This window comes from Pseudophryne corroboree, chromosome 5, assembly GCF_028390025.1.
Source record: "Pseudophryne corroboree isolate aPseCor3 chromosome 5, aPseCor3.hap2, whole genome shotgun sequence".
Lineage (NCBI taxonomy): Eukaryota > Metazoa > Chordata > Amphibia > Anura > Myobatrachidae > Pseudophryne > Pseudophryne corroboree.
The window spans coordinates 289,387,449-289,415,070 of NC_086448.1; the positions used below are offsets into that span (position 1 = coordinate 289,387,449).

The window sequence follows — 27,622 nt, forward strand, 5'->3', positions numbered from 1 at the left end:
AGCAAAGCTATCGCTGCAACACTTCGCAAGCATGTGGGGAGAGACCGCGCTACAGTGTCCAGCTGTGCACTGTAGTAAGCTACCGGTCTGCTGGCATCACCATGCCTCTGAGTTAAGACACCTGCTGCACACCCAGCACTTTCAGTACCGCACAATTCAAAGGTCTTCTCATAATCTGGCATACCTAATGCAGGTGCCTGTGATAGAAACTGTTTGAGTCTCTTAAACTCCAGTTCGGACTCATTTGTGTGAGAGATCCGTTCCGGTTTGTTCGAAGAGACCATTTCTTGCAAAGGTAAAGCCAGTATAGAGAACCCTGGAATCCAGTTCTGACAGTACCCACACATTCCAAGGAAAGTGCGGATCTGTTGCTGAGTTTGTGGCAGAGTCATGTCGCGAATCGCCTGTATTCTATCAGCGGTGAGGTGTCTAAGTCCTTGAGTCAAGCAGTGTCCCAAATATTTGACCCTGGTCCGGCACAACTGCAACTTATCCTTTGAAACCTTGTGTCCTGTATGGGAAAGATGAAACAGAAGCTGTTTCGTGTCTTTCAAGGACGATTTGAGTGAGTCAGAACACAACAATAAGTCATCAACATACTGTATTAGTACTGATCCACTCTCAGGTTGAAGGGATTGTAAACAGTCATGTAAAGCCTGGGAGAAAATACTCGGGCTGTCAATGAAACCTTGGGGGACACGAGTCCAGGTGTACTGTACTCCCCTGTATGTAAAGGCAAAAAGGTATTGGCTGTCAGGGTGAAGAGGGACAGAAAAGAAAGCAGAACAGAGGTCAATGACAGTGAATAATTTTGCAGTAGAGGGAATTTGCATGAGGATGACAGCTGGATTGGGCACTACGGGCAATTGGCTCTCAACTATCTTGTTTATCCCCGTTAGATCCTGCACTAACCTGTAACCCCTCCCCCCCGCTTTTTTTCACAGGGAAGATGGGACTATTGGCAGTGCTGGACGTTCTGACTAGGATGCCCTGCTGTAGCATCCGCTCTATGACAGGGTACACTCCTAACTCTACCTCTGTCTTCAGAGGATACTGAGGGATTTTTGGAGCTATCCTACCATCTTTTACATGTACTGCTACTGGAGCTACATTCGCCATCAATCCAGTGTCCTGTCCATCTTGGGTCCAAAGGGAACCCGGTATTTGCGAGATCATTTCCTCTACCTTTGATGGACACTCGTCTATAACAGTAGAATGCGACATTAGCCTTTGAGGGGTGTCTAGTATATCTTGTCCTTCTTGAGCATGGTTCTCAGGTATATCCTAGAAGACACCCTCAGGAGTACAATATATGACACACCGCATTTTACACAATAAGTCTCTGCCGAGTAGATTAGTCGGAGCCGATGCAGCCAGCAGAAAGGAATGTTTGGTTTGCAAGGGCCTTATCGTAATCTCTGCAGGTCTACTCAAAGGGTATTATTGCACCGTTCCTGTTACTCCCATTGCCAAAATCATTTTTCCAGTGGTCTTTACACCTGATGGAATTCAACACTGACCTGGCCGCCCCTGTTTCTACAAGAAATGGTAACGGTACACCAGCTACATCAACCGTGACCTCAGGTTCACTACCAAGGCTAGCAATCAACTTCACTGGCTGCAGACTACAAGTGTGGCCCAACCCCTATTGTGTATTTGGACCCTCCCGCAGCGCATTGGCAGCTACGATATGTGAGGGGGGTAGCTGAGAATTTTCGGAGGTCTGCCAGTCTTTCCTTGGTGGGTACCTCCTTGTTTCCCCTGCATGTGGCTCATAATTTCTCCTATGTGGTCCCTGATCCCAATTATGTGAATTTTAGTGTGGTTCATATCCTGGTCTAGGGGGTCAGTATACATTGTGTCCCTTTATTCTTACATTCCCTTGAGTAATGTCCTACCTTCTGACAATTCTAACATATTACTACACGTGACTTACCATCCGTGGTCTGGGGTTTTGGCTGATGTGGTTTTGTTGTAAGAGCATGTATACTCCCCGTTATCAGCTTATCGCCCTGAGACTCCATGTGCTTACTGATGTTCCGGTCGTGCTCAATAGCGGACTCTCTCAATGCATCCACTGAGTTACCTCTCCAGTTAGGTAGAGAGGATTATACTCTTGTTCTCAGTGCCTCCTTTAAACCATCCATTAATACTGAAACAGCTACCTCCCTATGGTGTGCATTATCTTTAATGTCCTCGATCCCAGTGTATCTAGCTATTTCCTGCAGTGCTCGATGGAAATATTCGGATGCCATTTCACCTTCCTTTTGTCTTATGGAGAAGATTTTATTCCATTTGACAACAGTAGGGAAATACACTCCTAGTTGCAGATTGATTTGCCGTACATTCTCCTGATTGTATTCATCAGTGAGAGGTACCTCTGCGTCTAACTTACAATCGGTTATGAATTTTGTGGTGTCAATATTTGAGGGTAAACACACCACCGTAGCACTGTTCACCAATCTTTATTTGTGGGCTCATGGGCGTTACCTAACTCTTTAACAAACTTCTGGCATCCGACTAGATCTTTTCTGGGATCGGGAAATTCTGACATAATTGACCTTAACTCTGCTCGGGACCAAGGACAATGCATGGCAATGTTCCTGATGGTAGTTACTCCCTGAGCGTCAGTCTTCCCATTGGGGACTGCAATCACCATAACAGGATTTAATTCAATTACATCATTCTGGTTTGACTCTATAATGTGAGGAGCTATTGTCTCTGCATAGTGTATGGTACCGTACTTACCTGTGGACACGACCTCACTTATCCCTCCGCTAGGGGGCCTTGCTGCAACTCTTGGTGGCTGGGCCGTGCCCACCTGGGTGTCCTGTATGGTGGCTGCTAGAGAGAGTGCTGATATCGTGTTGGGCTCATCTTCCTGCTCACAGTCCTGGGGAAAATTTAAAACGGGTTACAAATGGCAAGGGTTAGCGTTAGTACATTTATCAATCACATTCCTATCCTGTACCAATGCACCATTGCTTGTAGCCACTTTCTCCCCATCAATATATGGTGGTGGTGGTGCGGTCGCCATTGTTTTCCCGCTAGATTTGGAACCTGCTGCGCAAGCTAATTCCCTTTGCACATCCCCCTCTTGCTGCCATAGATTTAAACAATCCGTATGTCTTATCCTTAGTTTTCTGGATTTTATCAGACATATCCTTATCCTTAAGTTTTGCAATACCTCTGGCTCAAAGCTGCCCACCCTAGGGAATGATGCCCTATCTTCCACAGTCATACGTACCCATTCAGACAAAAAGTCTTCAGCGTGTGGACCATATTTTCCACACATAACAAACCTCGCTGACTCCTTGGGCCTTAACCCTGGCTACCATAGGTTCCACACACAACAAATCTCGCTGACCCCTTCAACCTGAACCCTGGCTACCATACGTCCACCGCTTGTACAATTGTATCCCATCACTGACTTTTTCCTTTTACGCAATCCCCAATTGCACGACACGAATAAACGGTGAAAGTTCTTAGAGCACTTTCACCCACTCCTTCTCCGCTGAGTACCACGACTCACTCCAATAGTGACCACCGCGTACCCAGTGAGGTCAACCTAACTGGTTTATATTTACTGGAAGTGTTAGGAGTGACTTACCCTTTCCAGCAAATATCCACCGCTGGAGATTTTCCTGAGAGAGACCAGCGAACACTCCCTATGCACTTATACACAAATCACGCTTGCGTATGCTCCACACGGCGCTAATGATACCGCAATTTTACGCAAAAGCTCGTAAAAGGGGTATCAAGTTGCGCTATGTATCGAACCCACAAACATGTTGTCCAATCGCACGACATATAGGTACTTGTTACCTAGCTGCCGTACGACCACAAGTCGATGTACAAACTGCTACCTTCAGCCGGAGCGTAACAAAAAAACTTTTTACTTCAATACTACACAATGCACAATTCCCTATTACGCTCCTTTGCAAATCTCCTCACTATTTGCGTATTTCAATCGATACTAACGTGAGTCAGCCGCCTCACGTCGCCAAGCCTCCACTTACTTGGTGTACCAAACGACGGGATCCCGAATTCCACGGGGTTCAACTCACTCACTCCTGCTTTCACTCATTCAAATATGCTTGGTTTTTCTGTACAGAAAATTTTTCACTCGTTCTGATCGGCAGCTTTACCCCCAGAGGCAATGCAGTGCACTTGCAGGTGGTCTCCTCTGGTTCCCGCCGCATAACAAATGTACAGTAAATACAGTTTATGTTTATATTCTGCTCCTGCGCATAACTATTCGCAGGAGCGTGCGATCTTCTGCAAACCAACACCGGAATATTGCCCTTAAAATACCCTACAGCTGGATACCAAACACCACCTTATAACCTTGTTCTGTCCCCTCCTATATTGTAAAGGTGAATCCCTTTGTTCTTATACCATTTAAACTGTTGTAACTTGCTTGTGTGATGCAGGGAGACTAAGTGTACATTGTGCACTATTTGGATTAAATATGTAATGTGTTTTTATGGCTTTTCCATGCGACTACAAACACTACCGTAAATACTCATACCACGCGCTAATGCGCAGGACCGCGGGAGCGACCATACGCAAATTGTGAATATGCGCACGCACGGCAGAACAAGTACGCGCACTGAGGCCATCTGTGTGTAGTTTGTACGTGATGTGTGTATTGCAATATTTTTCGACTTCGACACCAAGGAATCCTGATGTACTATGGATACCTTTAATAGATATCTTATGCAAAGTCGACCCCATAACTCCAACTGGAAGAATTTGTCATGTCTTCTGATGACACTTTAAAAACCACTGAGGCATTGTCAAGCTATCTTCAGCGAACATTGCTGTTGACTGACTTAATACAATGTCAAGTATTTCTATTCAATTTGATTTATATAATTAAACTAATGAAACCATCAAATTTATTAATACCTATTACTACTTATAATACACCCAGATTTTTTTAATAAACTACCTTGCTTTAGAATTATTTTTAACTATGAACCCGTTATCCTCCCACTTTTAAATTTTGACTAACATTTAATATTAGTATAGACTGTTTCCTGAAATGTTTTGCCACACTTTTTGAGCTAATAATTACATTTGAATTTGGAAAAAGTTTTTCCTCACAAAGCCTATTGTTAAGTATATAATGGTAAAGGGCATAAAACACAGTAAAATGTCACCACTTCCACCTCTCTAGTTTAATTAGGAGAGCTGCTATGGCGATTTGAAAATATGCTGGTTGTGCATTTTTGACAGATTTTTGAAAACTTTTTATAGCCACATTTTGGAAATGCCATGAAATATTTAAATACAATGTTGCATTTTTTTAGACTACATATATTCTCTCCATATACCACTCTGTATCAAAATCTGAGCTGGTGAGGAAAAATCTGTGTGTTGACTTGACACGGAATGACCCCTGGCCTGTACGGTATTGTACTGCTGCTTCCCTGCGGTGTGCAGTACCATACAACTCTGAATCAGGCCCACAATCAATATAATATGTTGATATGTAAATAAAGGGGGACAAATGTATCATATGTATGAAATATATGTTCCTTAATGGTGTGGATTAGCTCTCCTCTACCTCTGTTTTTTCTTAAATGGTAAATTCTCTCCACAATCTCGGTCCAGATGTGTAGATGTGTAAGACAAAAAGTGAGGAGAGCAATGTGTAATGAATTCGAAGGCAAATATGTTAATTCCCCTAGTAAACAGATTTCAATATAGAAATGTTGTGTGGACCGTCACCTTGCATTTTATTTTAAGGTCACTATTTAAGTCCGTACCACAGCTTACAATGGAAGTGGCAGCTATAGACATATAAAGGTGTCTTTAGAACTTCCTCTTTCTATGGGTACGGTTCAGCATGCCAGCACTCACAAAATATAGTTGTATGCATAAAGGTTTTTTTCTTTCCCAAAGAGATTGGGGCACTCCTACCTACAATAGAAACGATGATGTCATTGTGTAAAATAAAATAAAATAGATTTTTCTTTTTCTTAAACAATTAGTACAAATGTACAGGAAATCAGAGAGAAAGTTCTCTCCATCCACAGATATACAAGCAGCTCAAAAAACTATGACACTTTTAATAGGCGGTAGGTAGTCCCACTGAACTCTTAAACACAATCCCTAATCTGGATACACATAATTAATAAAGTGGGATTGAAAGTACCTTTTTCCTTATGCCAGTGAGGGTGGAAGTGTCAGAAAGCACTGCTATGCTGACGTGCTTCAAGACCAATGGCCCTCATTCCGAGTTGATCGCACCAAGCAACTTTTTGCTGCTGGTGCGATCAACTAATCTCTGCCTGTGGGGGAGTGTATTTTAGCATAGCAGGGCTGCGATCGCTTGTGCAGCCCTGCTATGCTAAAAAAGTTTAACTCAAAACAAGAGTAGCCCTAGACCTACTTACCCTGTGCGATGGATCCAGCGATGATGGGCCCGGCTTTGACGTCACTCCTCCGCCCTCCGTTTGCCTGGACACGCCTGCGTTTTGCTTACCACTCTCCGAAAATGGCAGTAAACGGTAGGTTGATGTCCCTGAACGCCCTCTTGCTGTCCATCTTCTTTGTGGTCACCGCTGTGACTGCTTTCTTCTCTGTAATCGTTGTTGCCCGGCGACCTCTGTCGCCGGGGCAATGTCGCGTGTGCGCAATGCGCACGCCGCGCATGCGCATTCCAGGCCCGTTCGCACCGCAGCGAAGAACCGCTGCGTGCGAATGGGTCGGAATGACCCCCAATGTCTCTTCTTCAAGGCATTGTTGTCATTGCTCTCATGGAAAGTTTTCGAGTCCTGGATACATCGACTTCCGGCTCCGGCAATTGCAAAATAATATACATAGGTCTCGAAACATGTCGCCGTGGCAGTGTTTTCAGACACCTCCACCGGTATATCTTTCTGTGTATTTTGATGTGAATAAAATAAAGTTATTGTAATTTTTAACATTGTAAAGGGTGCAATTTTTTATGCCCTCCTGGATTTTGCGGGAGACTCCCTGATCCAGTGCTTAAATTCGTCCTGTAGAGGTGGTAGAACTTCGCCTACAACCGCCCCCAACCCCCACCCCCCCACCATCTATATAATAAACTGACTGTGTGCTACAAAATTGAGGCGTAGTCTAAAAAAGGTGTGGTCTCAAAAAGAAAGGGGTGTCGTCACATAATATTATCCCCAATCCAAATTATGCTGCACAGTAGCACAATATTATTCACATTACACCACATAGTAGTGTCCCTTATTCATGTCATGACACACTTTATCCCCCCTTATAGACAAAGCCCACAGTAGTAGCACCCCTAATATGCATAATGCCCACAGCAGTAGTGCCCCTTATACAATGCCTACAGTAGTAGTGCCCCTTATGTAATGCCCACTGTAGTGTTAGTGCCCCTTGTTTAATGCTCACAGTGGTAGTGCCCCTTATGCAGAGCCCATAGTAGTGGTACCCCTTGAATAGTCCCCCAGTAGTAATGCCCCTTATGCCTCCAGGAGTGATGCCCCCTATGCAATGCCCTCATTAGTAGTGCCCTCAGTAGTATTGCCCCCTGTAGCAGTGCCCTAGTGGTAATCCCCTCGTGTTGTATTGCCCCCTGTAGCAGTGCCCCCAGTGGTTATACCCCCGTGTAGTATTTTCCCTAGTAAATATGCCCCCAGTTGTAGTACCCCCAGTGGTAATGCCCCGTGTAGTATTGCCCCATGTAGTAATGCCCTATGTAGTATTGCCCCCAGTAGTTATGCCACCAGTAATAGTGCCTCTTACACACACAAAAACACCCCGCAATACTTACCTTAAGCCCCGCTCCTGCGTCCGATCGCTGCCATCCATCTGGCTGCCCGCTCCTTGAAACTATGGGAGTACATAGTGCATAGTGCACACTGCCGGAAGCCGGAGCTCAGGAGTGAAGTCCTGACTCCGGCTACCGCCGTAGGGGAGTAGCTGGGCGCCCGATTGGTAACAAAATCTCAGCCGACGCCCGGCATCTCTCTTCTGCTCCGGGCTGACTTCTTGGGTTAGGTGGGCTAGAGGAGGCGGACCTGGTTCCATCTCCAAATGGAACTGACGGAATGCACTTTAATCCCTGCCCAGATCTATGCAAAGTCTCCTGCTGCCCCAGAGGGGAGCCTCATTGCGAATCCGAACTGCTCATATGCAAGTCCATGCATAACGGGGTAGGGTGGTAATGAGAAGCAGGAGGGGAGGGGTTATGAAAAAGGGAACTATTTAAAACTGAATTGCGGGCGAGAATAGGAGTAAGAGGGATGAAAGAGGAACGGATGCAAGAAGTCAGGAGAGAGCAAAGAGAAAAACAGCAGGAGAGAGTAGGCAGAAGGGAGTGGTGTGCCAGCCTGACACAAGTAGGAGGATAATGTTAGCCTCTTGCCCTAACACTGAGTATTCTACTCTGGGCTGACAGTAAAGGTACAACTAAAAAAAAAATACTGAAAGTGTACAAGCATTTTATAATAAATATTAAGAACTTAGTCACAGAATGAATAATGTGAGCTACAAATAAGGCTAGATGGTGATATAGATATAGCTACACAGAAACATATTGATGTCAGTAGCACAGACAGGCACCAAGCGGAGATTGGGGGGGGGGGGAGTTTACTAAGGGCCTGGTCTTTATTAAGTGTCCCAACAAGTGCTGGACCACCTGTTGAGGAGGGAGAAGAGCATGGTCTGCAGAAGAGCATGTAGTAGTATTCAGTATTTATTTATTTTATATGAGCATCCTTTCTCTCTACAATCAGATCACCTTGTCTCGCTGGGTACCCAGTGGAGTAGGTGCCTGGTTTTTCATGGTGAAATGTAACATCACAGGAAGGGATATCACTTCCTACCTACCTACCTCTACAGATGTTAAACTGTATCCCTATGGAGCTTATGATCTAAATTGCCAAACAGAAACATACAGTTCAGTAGGGTTAATTTTGTCAGAAACCTATTAAAATATGTGGGGAAAACTGGAGCACACATTGGAAACTCATCCGGAGTATGGAAAGAACACACAAAACCCTTGTAGATAAGGTCCTGGTTGGAATTTAAGCTGTGATGTCTCTTCCATGAGACAGCAATACTAACCACTGTCACACCTCACTGCACATTATTTCTATCATATCCTGGCTTTTACAGGGTAAATTATAATCCATAATGCCATCACAGATAATTGCAGTGTATACTTAAACAGCCTTACAATTCCTGTCTCCTTTAAAGTAAACAAGGACCTATATGAGAAGCAACATGCTATTATCCATAGGCAACATCCATAATTCCTCATACTTGAAGATATGAAATAATGATACAAATAAGTATCACCACTTATAGCATGTTTCATATGCACGGCTAGATGCTACATAGGGGTATATTCAATTGGCGTCGAAAGCTGCCGTCTGTCGAAAAGACGGCAGTTTTCGACTTTTTAATGTCGAATCGTGATTCGACCTATTCAATCCCAGCTGTTTTTATTCGACAAGTTGGGGAATTTGACTGGTCGAATAGTACGTGAATCGGCGGTATAGCTGCCGATTCACGTACTTTTAAGGGAAACGGGGCCAAATTCAACAGGATTTGGCCCCGTTTCCGACCATCTCAGTCCGACATAAAAAAATGTCGGACTGAGATTAGGGACCTTAGTGGAGGAGAGGGGGGAGAGCCGCGGGGAGCCGCAGGCAGCCAGACCCCCCCCCCCCCTTCCCCCGGTGTGCAGTGTTGGAGATGGGGAAAGGCAGCGCCGGAGACGGGGAGCCGCGGGTAGACGGGTTGAGCACCACTGGAGCATGTCACAGCCGCCGCTCACAGCAGCGTCCGCCCGGCTCCAGCAAGCGAGACTTTGCGAGTGACGACTGTGAGGCAGACAGACGGGAGGGGGAGACGGGGGAGAGCCGCGGCCAGACTGGGGAGAGCAGCGCTACAGCAGTGGCTATATATCTTTTATTCTCATCCTCACCACACCTCCACTAGAATTGACTTTTGGCTTTTGCCTACACATTTACTTTCCATGGTCTCTCAAACTAAGGTGGAAAATATTTCCTTCTCCAATCACGCCCCTACCAGGTTCACCCTATCCCTTTCTAATCCCTCACTGACTTCATTTAATTGGAGATTTCCATCGTATCTATTTGACTCCCCTGACTTCAAATTAGGTTTAGAAAAACATTTTCTAAATTACTGTATGTGGATGACAATCTGCAACACATGGACAACATTAATTTGTTCTTGGCCGCATCAAAACCGGTATTGCGTGGTCATATAATTAATTATGTTGCCCATAAACGGAGAGTTCTTAATCAGAGGTATACAGATCTTGGACAGGCCTTGACCACAGCCTATGCAAATATGTTGAGATCTGACACTGCTGAGACTCGCCACACATACTTGACCACTAAACATCTTTATGACACTTTATGTACCGAGTGTGCCCAATGTGTATTAGATTTTCAAAAACATTGCTACTTTAGATGGGGTAATAAGTCAGGCAAATTGTTGGCTTACGTGGTTAGAAGTCAGCATCCCCCATTTAATGTCTTGCATATTCTCTCAGACGGAAAGGTTCTAACTGCTCCCTCAGAAATAAGATTCTTTTTTTTTTATTATTTTAAGACATTGTACGCTGCTCCACCGGATCACCCTTCCTTAGGTATGTCCTTCCTCAGATTGGCAGGTTCACCTGTTATGACGGATGAGGAACATGAATCTCTTACCGCCCCTACTAATGACTTAGAAATTTTATCTGTGATAAAACGCCTAACCAATGGTAAGTCTCCGGGCCCCGATTGCTTATCCGCATGATATTATAAATTATTGGCTCCTCATATCATCCCTCATTTAGTTGCCCTCTTTAATTCGATTTTTTCTGGCCAAGCCCCACCTGTTAGCGGTGGTGGGTGTAGTGGGACACGCCGGCTCCCGGCCGTTAATAGGCAGCAGGGCCAGCACATCACTTCCGCCGCTGAGTGTCCATCTCCAGCCAGTTGCCTAGCAACTGGGAATGCCAGGCGGCCGCCCTGCACTTCGGTCCCGGCTGTTACTAAGCACCCTGGATGCCGCGCTCAGCAAGCCACGTTACAGCTGAGGCTATTAGGATCCGGGGGGCTGGCCTGACTGGCTCTCCCATGATTGGTCAGTAGGACTTTTTTATGGGAGCCAGGACGGTGCAGCCTCGCCGGTGATAGCTTCCTGTGGAGCCTGTACCTGCCTTTGGAGTGTTCCTGCTTACAGCCTGTATGTTCCAGTATCCTGAGTCCTGTTTTCCTGAGTCCGGTCCTGAGAATTAATTCCTGCCTTAAAGCCGAGTGATCTTGACCCTTGGGATCCTGGTTGCTTCCTGCGTGCACCTTTCCCGGTGTCGTGAGTAGCGGCTCTGCCACACCTTACGGCTGATGCCGCATTCTCCTTATTCTCTAGTCATTGTGTTTTGCTGTTGAGGTTTCCGCAACTGTTGTCCTTGCCGTACTACGACGGGTTCGTATTCGGCACTTGGTCAGCGTTACTTTGGTTTGTTGTTTTTCTTGGCGGCCGCGCCACACATAAACTAGTTATTTTCTGTAGTCTTCTCCTTTATTGTCGTGTCTGTCGTAGTTTTTCCCCTTGTTCTCTCTGTCTCGGTTAACGCCTTGTCACCTATTAAGACCGGGGGCATCGGAGTCGGGCGGACCTAATTCGCCCATTCAAACGCGGCTGCCATGGGCACAAGAAACCATAGTCTTGCAGGCGTTAATCGACCACTGGGAAGGACAACGAAGTCAGGGATTTTTTTTTAGGGGTAGCTGCGTATCTCCGTTCTACCGCAGCTTCACGTATCTGTACTCTGAACTCTTCTATTGCCACCCAATCTTTTGGGTTCCAAGTACGTTGAACATAACACCACCTCCCTCCTTTACTCAAGCCCGCATTATCCTGATACCCAAACTTGGGAAAGATCCCACTTTAATACAGTCCTACCACCCCATCTCTTTGCTAAAACAAGATTTAAAACTATTCACTACCTTGCTGGCGCAGCATTTACAGTTATTGCTTCCAAAGTTGCTTCACCCTTCCCAATCTGGTTTTGTGAAAGGCAGGTCCTCCGTACATCATAATAGGCAAGTGGTCGTTGCTCTTACCCAATCCACAAGAGTAACTGGGGGAAGTTCTTTATTGGTTAGCTGCCATGCCGATAAAGCCTTTGACTGGGTTTCCTGGAATCTCTTTGACCTACAAAATTTTGACTCTTTGACCTACAAAATTTTGGTTCCTGTGCTATGGGAGGCTCATAAGGCAACGCTTCGTGGCCACCTTATCAATCTTGCCTCAGCACACAAGAAGATAGAGACTAAACGTATTCACGACTTGGAAACGGAACTAACTTCTCTAACCCTTCTTCACCAGCGCTTTCCGAAAAAGCGTCTTTACACTAAGATCCTCTCACTTAAGGGACAGCTGTCACAAATTCTCACGAAAAAAATGGTTAAATCTCTCCTATGGATCCGCCAGAAATTCTATGAAAAATCAGATAGAGCTGACACCTTGTTGGCTCGTCGCCTCCGAGCTAAAAGGACACAAAACCGCATACTCGCTCTGAAATGCTCTGACGGAACCGTGACCTGTGACCCCAAAATTATGGCCTCGCAATTTCATGATTATTATGAATCACTCTACAACTTACCCCCACTTACTACTATTGATTCATCTCACATCTCCAACATCCAACATTACCTCACCACATGTCACTTACCAAAACTTTCTGCTTCAGACTTAGAAACGCTTAACGCCCCTATCTCCAACGAGGAAATTCTGGTCACAATTTCCCAATTGCGCCGTTCCTCTGCCCCAGGTCCCGATGGCTATACGGCCATCTATTACAAAAAATTTGCGCACCCACTCCTCCCCATGCTTCACTTGTTATTCAACTCTTTACTGGAACTAGGCTCCCTGGATGCAGCAACCACCAGGGCTAACATTATCGTTATACCCAAACCTGACCGTGACCCGCTTGAAATGACTAATTATAGACCCATCTCATTGTTAAATACAGACCTTAAATTATTCGCTAAAATTCTTGCGAATAGATTAGCTCCATTTCTACCGACCCTAATACATCCAGACCAAGTCGGCTTTATACCTAATCGACAGGCGGCGGACAATACTCGCCGGCTTATCAACCTTATACATCTCTCTCAACGGCAGTCCCTTCCGACCCTGGTGGTGGCTCTGGATGCAGAGAAAGCCTTTGATAGGGTAGCATGGCCTTTTATTCGCCAAACTTTGGAGAACATGGGCGTGCATGGAGCCTTTTATAATGCTGTCACCTCACTTTACTATAATCCCTCAGCCTCCATCCTCGTCAACGGCCTGGCTTCCCCATCACTCTCTATTAGAAATGGCACCCGGCAGGGCTGCCCACTTTCTCCATTGCTATTCGCTCTGGTGATAGAGCCGTTAGCAGCCAAAATCAGGTTGAATACCAACATCTCGGGCATTAAGGTGGGAAATCATGACTTCAAGATAGCGCTATATGCGGATGACGTCATCCTTACCTTAACTGACCCACATATATCTCTACAACACCTGTTTGAGGAGATTCAATCTTATAGCTGTCTATCTAATTACAAACTCAACGCTAACAAAACAGAAATCCTAGATATACATGTGACTCCCCGGGATCTACGCCTCCTTCAATCCTCTTACCCGTTTAAATGGCAACACACTAAAATTAAGTATCTAGGAATCTACCTAACAAAGTCTCACGCATCATTATATACGGCAAACTTCCCGCGTCTATTCGCTTCTATACGTACTGACCTTGGGGGCTGGAATAAATTCTTTATCTCTTGGCTTGGACGTATAGCTGCTATCAAAATGAATATACTCCCACGCTTGCTATATCTTTGGCAGACCCTCCCTATCCATATACCGACCAAAATATTAAAGAATCTGCAAAGGGATCTCTCGATCTTCATCTGGGCTGGAAAGAAACCCAGAGTCAAGATATGAATACTTCAGCAACATCGAGACTCAGGGGGCCTCGGTATGCCGGATTTGATCAACTATTATCGTGCCACACATTTGGCCTCCTGTGCACTATGGCACTCACCTCCTGAACAGAGATTATGGACTCTCTTGGAAGCTCAAGTAATAAATGTATACTCTCCTTCAACCCTGTTATGGTGCGAGCCCCGCTACCGCCCGGCCTCGTCTCTCTTGTTACCGACGATGCGCTTTGCACTATCAGTGTGGGATCAATGCACCCGCTACTATCGTCTTCGTTCCTATAATCCGTTGCTGACCCCCCTGTGGAACAACTCCAAGTTCCCCCCTGGCATCAACCACCTTGCTTTTAAACACTGGACATCTCACAATGTCCTTTTCTTGATCGACCTGGCACCCCTTTCCTCATTCCCCTTGTTTGCGGACCTGCAATCACGATTCTCTCTTCCTCACTCATCCTTCTATCAATTCCTACAAATTCGTCACCTTTACTCTACTCTAAGACACACTGCTCACCCTTCACCCAAAACTGCATTTGAATCTTTATGTTGTGGGCAACGTTCTACAAAAGGTTTGCTATCTGCCATTTACCAAATCTTGCTATCACACAATTCCCCTGCAAAAGAGTCTCATGAAATAGCATGGGAAAGGGATATGGGGGAGGCTTTGACGATAGAAGAGTGGGCTGACATCAGACAAGAAATCGCTATGAGCTCCTTATCGGTTCGTATCAAAGAAAATTCTTATAAAATTTATTACCGATGGTACCTTGTGCCGTCTAGACTTCAGGCTATTTATCCGTCCTGCTCTGACAGATGTTGGAGACTTTGTGGACAGAGGGGGACCATGCTGCATGTTTGGTGGTCCTGTGGGATTGCCCGGCGCTACTGGCGACAAATTCATAAACTAATACTGGAAATCACTGATGTGGTCGTTCCAGTCTCCCCATCTTACTCTCTACTTTCACGACCAATCCTAGACACACCAAGCCACCTACTAAAACTAATTAAACACATCCTAAATACAGCCAAATGCCAAATAGCAGCAAATTGGAAGTCCACCTCACCACCTACTCTTCCCGCCACTGTTAATGCTATATGGACCACATATAAGCTAGAACGCATCACGGCTGCCCTACATGACACCTCAGTCACTTTTATACACACCTGGACGCCATGGACAACGCATTTCAAAGCTGAATTGCCATTGACAACCATCTGATCCGCTCTCTATACGGATGGCAGACATCGATCTAGTGACCAGCCCTGTGTGGCCGACGCTCCCAACCCCCCCACCCCTCTTTATTTTATCTTGCTCTTACTCTTTTTCCTTCTTCTAGCGTTTTGCTCTTTCCGTAACTATATTGAAATTCCCACTTACTTTCTTTGTTATTCGATAAACAGGATCATCACGACCTGTGCTGTTAGAAAGTGTTCATAGCGGTTTCTATCTTCTATACTGCCTCAATATGTTACACACTCTGTAATGATCTAAAAATGTTGTCTAACGCTTATGCCTTTGTGATTCTTAATGCATAAACCAATAAAACTTATTTTCAAAAAAAAAAAAAAAATTTTGGTTCCTATTTTATCCGGCTTTTTCGCATGCATTTCTCACAGTAAACGGCCTGAACACTGATATTTTCTCGCTCGGCAGGGTTGCCCTTTATCTCCCCTGCTTTTCAACTTAGCCCTAGATCCCCTCATTAGGCAATTTTACAACAATACTAATTGGCTAGGCATAAAAATTGGTCTTCATGAGCTTAAAGTCTCGGCTGACGACTTGTTATTGTATTTTGCCAACCCTCAGGAAGCCTTCCCCAGTTTTCTAAGGCTGCTTCATACCTTTGAGTCCATTTCAGGGTTCCAGATAAATGAATCTTAAACGGAGGCCTTGGCATTACATTCAAAAGCTGTGGAGCGGTGGGATTGCCGTTTTCCTTTTAACTGGGTGCGCTCCTCTCTGAAATATTTGGGTCTTAATATTCCGGTGCTTCCATCTGATCTTTACACGGTTAATTTCCCGACAGTAATGTCTCGCATTATGGCAGATTTTCGATCTTGAAAACACCTCCCGCTTTCATACATTGGCAGATGCCATTTAATTAAAATTATCTCATTCCCCAGATTGCTTTATCCTATACAAATGCTCCCTGTTATGCTTAAGGATTGAGACATTCGGTTACTGTCTACGGCCATGAGTAAATTCATATGGGCCGGGAAAAAGCCTAGAATTACTCTTTGTAAATTAAGCCAAAGTCAACACTATGGGGGTATTAACTTGCCTTGTATACGCAGTTGTGTTTTAGCAGCGCAATGCAGAATAGCAGTTGATTGGTTACAATGATCCTCTGATTTTGCAAATACTGATTTGGAACAAGCCTTTTGTCCAGACATTCTCCTCCCTAGTTTACTGCACATGAAACCCACTACATATCCTCCACATGTGGCCTGTAACCTATAATTAATTAGTACTTGTACGGCATGCAGACAAGTTTTTTCAAATCTGGTTGTCTTATAGAAAAACTTTGCCTCTGGCCCAAAGAGAGATAATGCGGAAAGAGGTATTACTTACTTCCTGGTACAACTTGGAGATGCCCTCCTCGAACTGTCCTCCTTTTTGAGTTCTCTTTGACACTGTTTGAAATTGATTTTGTTGTTGCCTTTTTATTTGATATGTGTTTGTACACTATGTGCGTAGTGTGTGATCCCCTCATCAGTCATTTCTGTCTGTTTATCTGATAAGTTTAATGTACGCATTTACTCACTTGCTGTTGCAGATCTACTCTTTATTTGTGCATATATTTTTTGTATGTTGTGCAGTTCTTCAATAAAATGTTTTTAAAAAAAAAAGGTATCAAGATTGGATCACATTCTCTCATATTGTTAGCTTTTGCTGATGATTTATTATTGTTTATTTCTAATACTAAACACAGTTTACGGATACTATTAAACATTTTGGTCTTATATCGGGTTTAACTATTTTCAAAAATCAACGGCACTGTCTTTAACACAGACAACATGTCCTGTTTGGGCAAGAAATATTAATATTTCCTGGTCCCCTACCAGTATTTCATATTTAGTAATCCAACTACTAAAAAATATATCCTTATTATACTCACTTAACATATCGAAAATAATTAACAAAATCACGAACGAACTTAAAAAATTTAGTAATTTGCAACTTTCTTTCATGGGTAGAGCTCAATTAATAAAAATGACAGTTTTCCTTAAATTACTATATGCGCTACAGGTCTTACCATTGATTCTTACTACTTAAGATGAGAAGTCTCTGAACACTACATTTCGCCAATTAATTTGAAATGGTAATAAGCCAAAAATTAGTCTAAAAATTTAGCGAAAAAGAAGATTGGAAGGTGGTATTCATTTTTCCCATTTATTGTTTTATAATCAAGCTGATATATGCAAATACATAAAAGATTGGATCTCATAATATTTATGCTAATGCTACCATAGAACAACAGCTTATTCCTGAGATTCATATTATTGCTTTTCTACATATGGCTAAAAAAGATATCCCACATTCCTATCTCGATAATCTTTTATTAATGCCCACAAGATCGGTGTGGTATAGGCTGTGGAAGAATTGGAAATTACAATACCAACATTCTTTATTTCTCCCTTTTCTGGGTAACCCAGAATTTCAAAGAGGAAAGGAAATTTCAAAGAGGAAAGGCACATCAACCTTTTAATTCATTGAAGGATCTATGTCTATCCCCCATTAGAAAAGTAACTATCTCTTCAAATCTGGCTTTAGTATTACAGGAACACATTTTTGGAAAATATAACTTTACAAAAAAAAAATAATCACATTTTTGCGATATCTCAGGCCAGACATTATACGCGATATGTCTTGCACAACTTGACACCTACCAACTGGTGTAATGGTTTAGATAATGATTTTTTTACTACCTTCGCATCCTTCAAATCCAATCTCTTACTTTTATTCATTAGTCCGCTCTCCTTCATTCTTTCGAATTTTGTATGGGGATTTTGGCCTGCCATGAACAATTTCCTCATATACAACTAGATACAATCATATCTACTCTCACATTTTCTATGAAATCTTTATATGCAGTCTTGTATAAAGAAATGTTGCTCAAAATATTTTATAGATGATATTTATCACCTATGAGAGCAAATCGTTTAGGTATTACTGACTCCTCTGTCTAAAATGTTCATCTGTATCAACTAATCTGTTCCATAATCTTTGGGGCTGCCACACAATCAAACGATTTTGGAAACAAGTTCTAAATTTTGTAGTCTCTAACATATCACAGGATTGTCAATTAACACCTGAATGGGTGGTGTTGGGAATTTTAAGTGCAAACATCAAACTATCTTTTCCAACAAATAAACTTTTAACAATCATTTCATCAGTAGCCTGTAAGTGTATCTTACATCGGTGGATCTCTTCTACTCCTCCTAATATTACAATGTTCCAGGAAAAAAAATAAAATCTTTAAAATGGACTGGATAGAAACTTTGTTGTACAAAGATACCCGTACATTTTTATTATTATTATTATTATTATTATTATTATTATGGGACAAATATATAGATTCTCTACCATATGAAACAAATGTGCAGATACGTTAGTGCTTTTTAGGCTTTTATTACTTTGAAGACTCAATAAATGCCTGATGACCAGATTCTTAAATATTTTGTCTTATTTCTTCTACTCTTCTTTCTTCTTTCTTCTTTCTACTTCCCTTTGTTTCCTTTCCATTTCCTCTTTTTTTCAGCTCTTCTCTCTTTTATATTAGACATGTAATCAATAACTGTGTTTAAATAAAAACACAAATGACTTTGAATGTTTGATGTTCAATTCTGATGATATGCTTCAAGTTACATTTTGTTTTAATAGAAAATTGAAAAGATTGGTCTTTTATGAAACATCTGCATTTCTATATCGCAACATACCACAGCTTATGTTAAAATATTTACATTGCTTAAACATGTAAATCTTATGTACAATTTAAATTTGTGTAAAAGCATTTGTTCCTTTTGCAAGTGGCGATGTATGTGTATGGACAACCTCTCCTTAATAAAAATTATAAAATAAATAAATAAAAAAAGATCTATTTCTCCAAGTGGAGGAGGTCTTTGATGTACATGTAAAATCCATTCACTTTGAAAACACATCATTCACTTATTATAAACATGTTGCTATGTGAGAGTCTAGCCTTTCAGCATTTTTAGCTTAATGTAAAATATTTACTAATCTCCATATTATGGTTGCACTGTTTTAATAAATTTTTCTTTCTTCTGAAGGGTATAGAAATTGCTTTTGCTTTGAATTACTATAACCCGCTGCTTGTTTACGCATGCATAACCGAGCCCATATATTTGTTCTTTTTATAAATATCTGAAATATGCTTGGAACTTTGTGTCTTAGTACAATGGTTTATTTTCTATGTCAAATGCATTTTTTTCCATTCCCTGACCTTGTAGAAATTGCAACACAATTACTATAAAATAATTGGCAAAGGAAATGCGGAACACTATAAAAGAATAAAAGCAAAACAGTACTTTTAAACTGAAAAATTAAATGAAAAATTATATTACTTTCAGCACACTTTAATTTTAACTACCTGTACTAAAGCATAATACATAGGTCTTTAGAAAGAGCTCTGTAATTATGTCAGGCCATCAGTAATTTGCGGAGGACGATCAGGTACAAAGTACGCAGGCCTATTCACTTTAATAATGTGTCATGTGACACAAATGACTTAACGAATCTCCAAATATAACATAAGCTTTCAGGGTCATTTTAAGAGAGAGCACTCCTTGCACCGGTGCAAGGCCACAGATGGAATGAACTATTCAAGTGGTAAGTGCAGGGGGTGTAATTGTTCCATCTATGGTGCAATACAATAAATTATGGTGTCACTTGGTGGAAGGTGTATCCATGTTGACATGATTGCAGTGAACCATGTCATAAACCCGGTCTGCTTCACTAGGGAAGTGTACAGGATTCAGGAATCTTCCAAACTTTCTGCAAGTATGATTTATTCCCCTTTATATACCCAAAGAACCACTGACCACCAAACCAACATTATTTAATAACTACAGGAGATCATATAGCCACACTTAGCACTTTTTCAATTGTAATAGGGCTGAGCGAATATGCTGTGTGTGCACTTAAACTTATGGGGTCTATTCAATGACTGTCTGATCCTCTCCGATGGAGAGGATCCAACAGTTCAGTACTCAATTAGCGGGTAATTCTGACAGTTTTTGGCCGTTTTCAACAATGCTGATCCAACTTTTTTTTAAGTCGAATCAGTATTGTCGAAAAGGGCCAAAGTACTGACGGAATTGGCCGCTAATCCGCCGATCCATGCGTTTTTCGTCAAGTGCCGGTTTTTCTGACAAATGCAAAAAAATTCCAGGTAGGCGCTCAGTCCAATGATGCAACCAGAGAATTATAGAAACACAATTTATTACACAACAAAAAATAAAAACAGTAATATAGACCAACATGTATGATAATTGATTTCAACCTGAGGTCTTTAATACCTCTGGTGTGTATAATATACACAGTAAATATAGGGAAGAATATCACTAATAAAATAAATTTAAAAGGAAATCGCTGATACTCATAAATAGGAGACTCTCAGGATAGTTCTGTCAGTCCCTTAAGCTTAATTAGCAGCCCACATTTGTTCAAAAAAAGTGTCCTGAACTCTAGACTCTAAATGAGAAGTGTCCATTCACTTTGTTCTACTGTATCAATAAAGTGAGTTTGCAATGATTTGTATTTGATGGTCATTTCTACTCACTGCACCAATGTTGGTTGTCCTTGCGACACAAAGTTGATAATACAGACCCGCTCTGTATCACCCTTTGCACGGGTGAGATTGCTGTTAGCGGTGTGGTCTGCTGTGTGCTGTTCCCCGTCGCGCGGCACAATTTGGATGCACAAAGCCGTTGTCTCGTACTCCCAGCACGGGTGAGATATGTGTCAGCGGCACAGTGTCTGGACTTTACCAGAATAGGGAAGAGCAGATGATATAGTCTCTCCACGGTAACAGGTTCACATTTGCTGGCAATTAGTAGTAAACCATCAGCTGTTGGAGGTGATATCTTCTTCTGTAGGCACTGCAGGTGTCAGCGATCCCTCTCTCGGTGTGAGTGTCTCCATCTGCTCCCTGCCTGCCGATGCAGATCTCTGCTGCCCCTGGCCATCTTTGCCTCTGGGTGCTGCAGCTGTTGCCCCAGGACTCTGAGTGGCTCTGGTCTCCTGCTGCAGCAGATGGATGGATGTCTCTGGCCTCTGCATCTTGCGCCAGTAACCCCTCTCTGGCCGCCTCCTCCTGGCCAATTCATGCTGCAGCTGGCCTTTCCTGGAGCTTGTCTTCTGTGCTGCCTGTCTCCTGATTAATTTTCATATGAACTCCAGCTGCAGACAGTGCTTATTGCTAGGCTCACCGTTATGCTGCCCACTTTTAGTGGGCATGAATTGACTTTCTGCTTTTTACTACACTGCCATTTGCAACATGTTGGTCTGGTGATGCAATTTCTTTGCTTGATATTGTTTTGTTTGTTTGCCCATTTGTATGCTATGCCTGATTGCTATGCCTCCACTGTTTGCACACCCTGCACCCACTGTTTGCACGTGTGCAGTAAACCCTTTTATAATGCGATCGCATCTCATTATAGTATGATGCTGAAATAAGGCCCTAAATCTTTCATAAAATATAAATATATTTTTTGCGTAGTTTACAAATATCCACATACGTATTGTCATTTTTTATGTAATCATTAAATGAATGTTGCTTGAATCCTTCAAAAAGCTTATATTACTCTCTTCTAGATATGAACGAATACTTGCGGAACCCGACCCGGTGCCTGTGTATGCTTTAAAATTGCTAGTGCCTTTGACTGAATACAGTCCTCCATTTATCAGGTAAGCATTCATAGAATTAAGTGAAGATTCGTGTAAAAAATAGTTTTCCTTTTTGCATGATATAATGTCAGCATTATATTTGTAATGTCGACAAGCAGACAGGCCAGTATGCCGATGCATTATGTATGATAATAAGCAGAATGCATACCTGTTACATACTGGCATAACTAGCAGTCACTGGACAAATACATTCATCCAAGCAATTCCACAAGTTGAACTCTGACAGTGGTATGCTCCATACAAGATAGTATCCAACACTGCAATGCACTAACTACATATGCAGCCAGGTTGAGAAGACACTGACACAGGTGTGTCTTACACTAGGTGCCAGGACATAGGCAGCTACGGCTGTAGTTGTATATTTTATGTTATAATACATTTGGGTAAAACATAAAGGGCCCTGTACATGATGCAGACTGGTTGATTTTGACCAAACGGGCTTCTCTATGTGGTACCCTGAAGCCATCATTATTGTGTATTTTGTCAAAGCAAAATCTGTGCAAATTCAGTTGACTCTAGGTCATTGAAGTTCAGGGTACTTTTTAGTCAGGGACCATGAGAAAGAGAAATGCGACGTGTTGCTATTAAATAACGAGTCTCTCCTCTGCCTTGGTCACTGCTTCGCATGCACGAGTTCAGGATTTTGCCCGTGCTGCACCCCTTCTGTGGAATGCGCTCCCCCGCTCCATTAGACTCTCCCCGACCTTGCAAAGCTTCAAACGGGCACTGAAAACCCACCTATTTATCAACGTGTACCCCTCCAATGCATAACTTAGTCCTTAAGCTGCTCCTCCATCCCCCTGCCACATGCCTTGAACATCTCTGCTTTGCTTGCATACCGCCATCAGGCTTCCTCCTGCTTGCTTGCACCTCATGTCATCTGTCTGTCGCCCCTCCCCACTAGATTCTTAGCTCTTCAGGGCAGGGCCCTCTTTCCTCTTGTTGTCTAAGCCCTCTTCTCGACACATTTCACTCAGCGACCATCTTTACCTGCTTTTTCTCCTACTGGTAAAGGCTCCTCTCTATCTATTGCCGCCAGCCCCAAGTAGTACAATGATTACTCCCTCGCTACTTACATCTAAGCTGTATTATGTTTTGAGAATTGTGGTGCTCTTTCTTACCTGCACTCCATCTTTGTTAATTATTTACTGATATGCTAAGTTTTTTCTCCCTGTACTGTCCTTTGTACGGCGCTGCGAAACACTTCTGGCGCCCTATAAATAAAATGTAATAATAATAATAATACTTTAAAAAAATAAAACATACTGTTTGAGTTAAAAGTGAGTTGGAGAACATTGACCTTCGACTATCGCAAAACAGTTTTGCAAGTTTTACCCTTCATGCACAGATAGTTTGATGAAACACAGTGTTTTAAGAAGTTGTGTTTTTCCTATGTTTAGTTCAAAAGTAGTGCAACGTGTTGAATTCAAATTTTTTGTTAAATTGAACAAAATGCCCAGCAAGTCTTTCAGTATGGTAACTGAGGATTTCAGGGCAGATTGTATGTTACGTGCACATGTGTTTAAGTGGCCAAAGTATTTAGTGACGATGGTGAGGATGTCGTAGATGATGAAGGTCTTGGAAGACCTTACACAACAAAAATGAACAAAAATTTGGAAAAAATTAGAAATTAGTTCGAACTGACCATTGACTCAGCTTTCAAATGATAGCAGAAATTGTAAACATTGGCAAAGAAACTGTTAGGCAAGTTTTGCATTAAAATCTTAACATGACAAAAGTTTGTGCTAAGATAGATCCAAGGCTGGTCACTGCCGAGGAAAAAAAAAAATCTAAAGTGATTTTGTACAGTCATATTAGAACAAATTCAAGTGAATTTGGATTTTTCAGTCAAAGTTGTTACCTGTGATGAAACACTAGTCTACCGGTATGATCCTGAGACAAAACACCAGTCCATGCACTGGAAAACACCATAATCACTAAGAATGAAGAAAGCACGTCAAAGCAAATCCAGATTCCAAAGCCATGTTAATTGTTTTCTTTGATATCAAGAGTGTTATTTTTTCAGACTGGGTACCGAAAGGTGCAAAAGAACAGTTAGTTAAAATTACTACAAAAAATTTCTAGAAACTTTACAGGAAAGAATCAGAAGAAAGATGCCAGAGTTGGGGAGAAATGGTTTAATTCTCCATCAGGACAATGCACCAACCCACACAGATCTCTCTGTGAAACAGTTTATGGCCGAGAAACAGATAGCAATGCTAGAACACCCTCCATACTGTTATGATTCCAGCACTCTGGTCAGAGGAGATCTTATGGCAAGGACCGGAGCACTGGAACGGAATGCTGGGGAAGGGAGCAGGACAGGAAAATAGCCCCTGGCGCCCTAACTCTGTTGTCTCACCCGTGTTGTCAGAAATCCCCTGCGAGACTATGGTTTCTTGAGCCCTTGGCAGCCGCGTTTGAAGGGCGGATTATGTCTGCCCAACTAGAATAAATGCCGTGCAGCTGCCTTGCTGCACGGCCAGAGAGCAGGTGAATATCTTAATTTCCTAAAGCCTAGCAACGGGGAACGCGGTCCGCCAGTGGCGTCCCCGTTGCTAGGGTCCGTGCGGCTCAGCGCGCCCGGCGTCTAGCGTTGCTAGGGAGCCGGCGGCTGTACGTGCACGGCGTCTCTAGTTGCTAGGCGCCGGGCCGCGCAGACCATCAAGCGGACCCCGGCGCCTAACAGTACCCCCCCCTTGAGGAGGGGTCAAGGAACCCCTAAAGCCAGGTTTCTGAGGGAATTCCCGAAAAAATGCCCTCTTGAGCCTCGGGGCATGAAGATCCTTATCCAGGACCCAAGACCTTTCCTCCGGACCATAGCCTTTCCAGTGAACCAGAAAATACAGCCGATCCCGGGACAGTTTGGAATCGAGAACCTTCTCTACCAAGAACTCCTGTTGTCCCTGTACATCCACTGGAGATCTACCCTGAGAGATCTTCCGAGGAAATCTACTGGAAGAAACGTATTGTTTCAACAGGGAACAATGAAACGTATTTCCAATCCTGAGAGATCTTGGTAAACGTAACCGAAAGGCAACTGGGTTGACTCTTTTAATAATAAGAAATGGCCCAATAAATTTGGGTCCCAGTCTAGCCGAGGATTGTCGAAGCCTGATGTTGCGAGTCGACAACCACACCCTATCTCCCACCTTAAAAGTGCAAGGACGTCGGAGCCTGTCTGAAAATTTCTTCTCTCGAAAGGACGCTTTTCTGAGAGCAAGATGCACCTTTTTCCAAATGGCTCTGAGATGGGAGGTTAAGGTAAGCGAGGAGACTGAGGAATGATGAAAAAAAGAATTAGCTCTGGGGTGAAAACCAAAAACTGAAGTGGAGGAATGACAAGAATTATTGTAAGCAAATTCAGCCAACGGAAGAAACTCGGACCAATCATTCTGGAGTTTGGCTGAATACAAGCGCAAATATTGTTTCAATGATTGGTTAACTCGTTCGGTTTGCCCGTTGGATTGTGGGTGGTAACCGGATGTTAACGACAATTTCATCTTCAATGAGGCACAAAAACATTTCCAGAATTGTGCGATGAATTGTGGACCCCGATCAGAAACAATATCAGTAGGCAACCCATGAAGCCTGAATACATGGCGGAGAAACAAAACTGCCAACCCTTGGGCAGAAGGCAATCGGGGAAGAGCAATAAAATGAGCCATTTTACTAAAACGGTCCACTGCCACCCATATGACTCGGAATCCGGCTGAAAGGGGAAGGTCAACCACAAAATCCATGGAAATATGAGACCACGGCCTGAGAGGAACATTTAAGGGCATAAGTTGCCCGATGGGCAAGGAACGGGGAACCTTATGCTGTGCACAAACCTGACATGAATAAACAAATTCCTTGACGTCTTTAGAAAGACCAGGCCACCATACTGAGCGAGAGACTAACTCCAATGTCTTAGAGACTCCTGGATGCCCTGAAACTTTGTTATCATGGAATTCCGTTAAAACAGTAGCTCTCAAAAACTCAGGGACGTAAAGACGACCAGCAGGAGTAATTCTAGGAGCTTGGTGTTGAAGCTGTTTTAACTGGGTAAATAAATCTTGTGTGAGGCCCGCCCAGATGACCGAAGATGGAAGTATGGGGGTAACAGGATTGTTATTGTGAACCGGAAGAAAGCTACGTGACAGGGCATCAGCCTTAGTATTCTTGGAACCAGGCCTGAAAGTGATTATAAATTTGAAACGCGTAAAAAATAATGCCCAGGGGTGTGGCTTGGCCGGCATCAGGGAAAGCTGGGAATACGTGGAGCTCCAGCTTGGCCATCCCTATTAAAGTGCCTGGGCCCACGATATTTAGTGCCAACCGACTGCACTGGACCTATCTGAGCCTGCCAATCGACCTGGTGCTGGGAGGTGAGAGCTGCGGAGTCGGGGGGGCCCTGTGTTGCCCCCTGCGGATTGCGGCCTACCTCCAGTGCTGAGGCCGGGACCTCGATTTGGAGTGCGAGCCGCCGGAGGGAACACCTTGCTGGATCCGGAGCGCTCAGCCCGCTCGGCGGATTTGCTCCCCCGCTCTGGGAGCACGCCCCACCGCTGGACGCTCTGCAGGATACACTGAGGCCCCAGCTAGAGACCACGGACTGCCGGAGACGCCCGAGGTAAGGGCCGCGGCTGGCGGTGGCGGCGGCCATCTTGTGGTTGGTGCCGCTGACTACTCGGCCGTAGCGGCTGCTGCAGGGGACCTCCTGTGGGGCCAATAACCCAGGCTCCAACCCCCAATACCCCCACTGACCCGGCCCTTGCATTTGGGAGACAGAGGGAGAGACAGTGGGCTGCTGCAGCCTTGGGGACCAGCCGGCGGCCATCTTGGGACTGGCAGCACCACTGCAACTCATAAGCAGTGACATTATATAGTGCCTCACAGGCTCCTGTCACCCCTATTCTAGCCAGCTCACTGCTCCCACTCCACACGCATGCTCCCTGCCCCCTCGGGCCCCTGTGATGTGACACCTGAAACGTGGAGGGCATACTGGCAGTCATCCGTGCCATTCCTGCGCCCGGCCCCCACTGTGTCACTCAGCTGCTATCGCTTTGCCGTAGAGGACCCGGAATATCTCTCAACCCATGGCCCTGCGGCCGGTCTGTTTCTTTTTTGCAAGTTTACTCCTATACTGATGGCCGGCTAGCCACCTAGACTCTGGGGTGGCGTGCCGGTGCTGACCCCGACGGGAGGATGCTCTAATCACACAACGTCACTTCTGATGTTCTACTGACGTACCCAAGGTGCCACATGGTGAGAGGAAAGAAAGGATCGCAAGGGAGAGGAAAGAGGCCACATACACTCACCCCGACGCGTGCAATGGATACCCCGACCTCGGTAGATATGCAGCAATTTTTTCTCCCCCAGGGCTCCGCCCCTACGGTGGCTGCCTCCCTACCCTCGACCCCACGTTTCTCGCCTGACTCGGACTCGGCTTCCCAGGTGGGATCACAGACGGCAGCCCCACACGCCACGACGGACCCGGGAAGTCTCGCCCAGATTCTGACCCTGCTGCAGGCCCTACCAACTAAGCAGGACTTTGAGCACTTGGAAGGAAGAGTCCGGGAAACGGTACGCTCAGAGATCGCTGCGGTTCAGGTAGAAATAACACACATCGGCTCCCGCCTGTCTACGCTGGAAGGCTTCTCTTCAGACACAGCAGCTGCACATAACGCCCTCAGGGCCACCGTTATCAAACAGGCGTCCTGCCTTCAACAGCTCCAAGACCGTGTAG

General features: G+C 44.0%; 1 protein-coding gene across 4 annotated transcripts in view; it reads left to right on the forward strand.

Annotated features, from left to right (window-relative positions):
• Positions 1 to 27,622, forward strand: part of ULK4 (unc-51 like kinase 4) — a 1,561,547-nt gene that overhangs the window by 844,953 nt on the left and 688,972 nt on the right. For all 4 annotated transcript variants that reach the window (XM_063922404.1, XM_063922401.1, XM_063922403.1 and 1 more), the window contains one exon: positions 21,799 to 21,891. In XM_063922404.1, the coding sequence (XP_063778474.1) occupies positions 21,799 to 21,891 (93 nt within the window). The remainder of the gene's footprint in view (positions 1 to 21,798; positions 21,892 to 27,622) is intronic.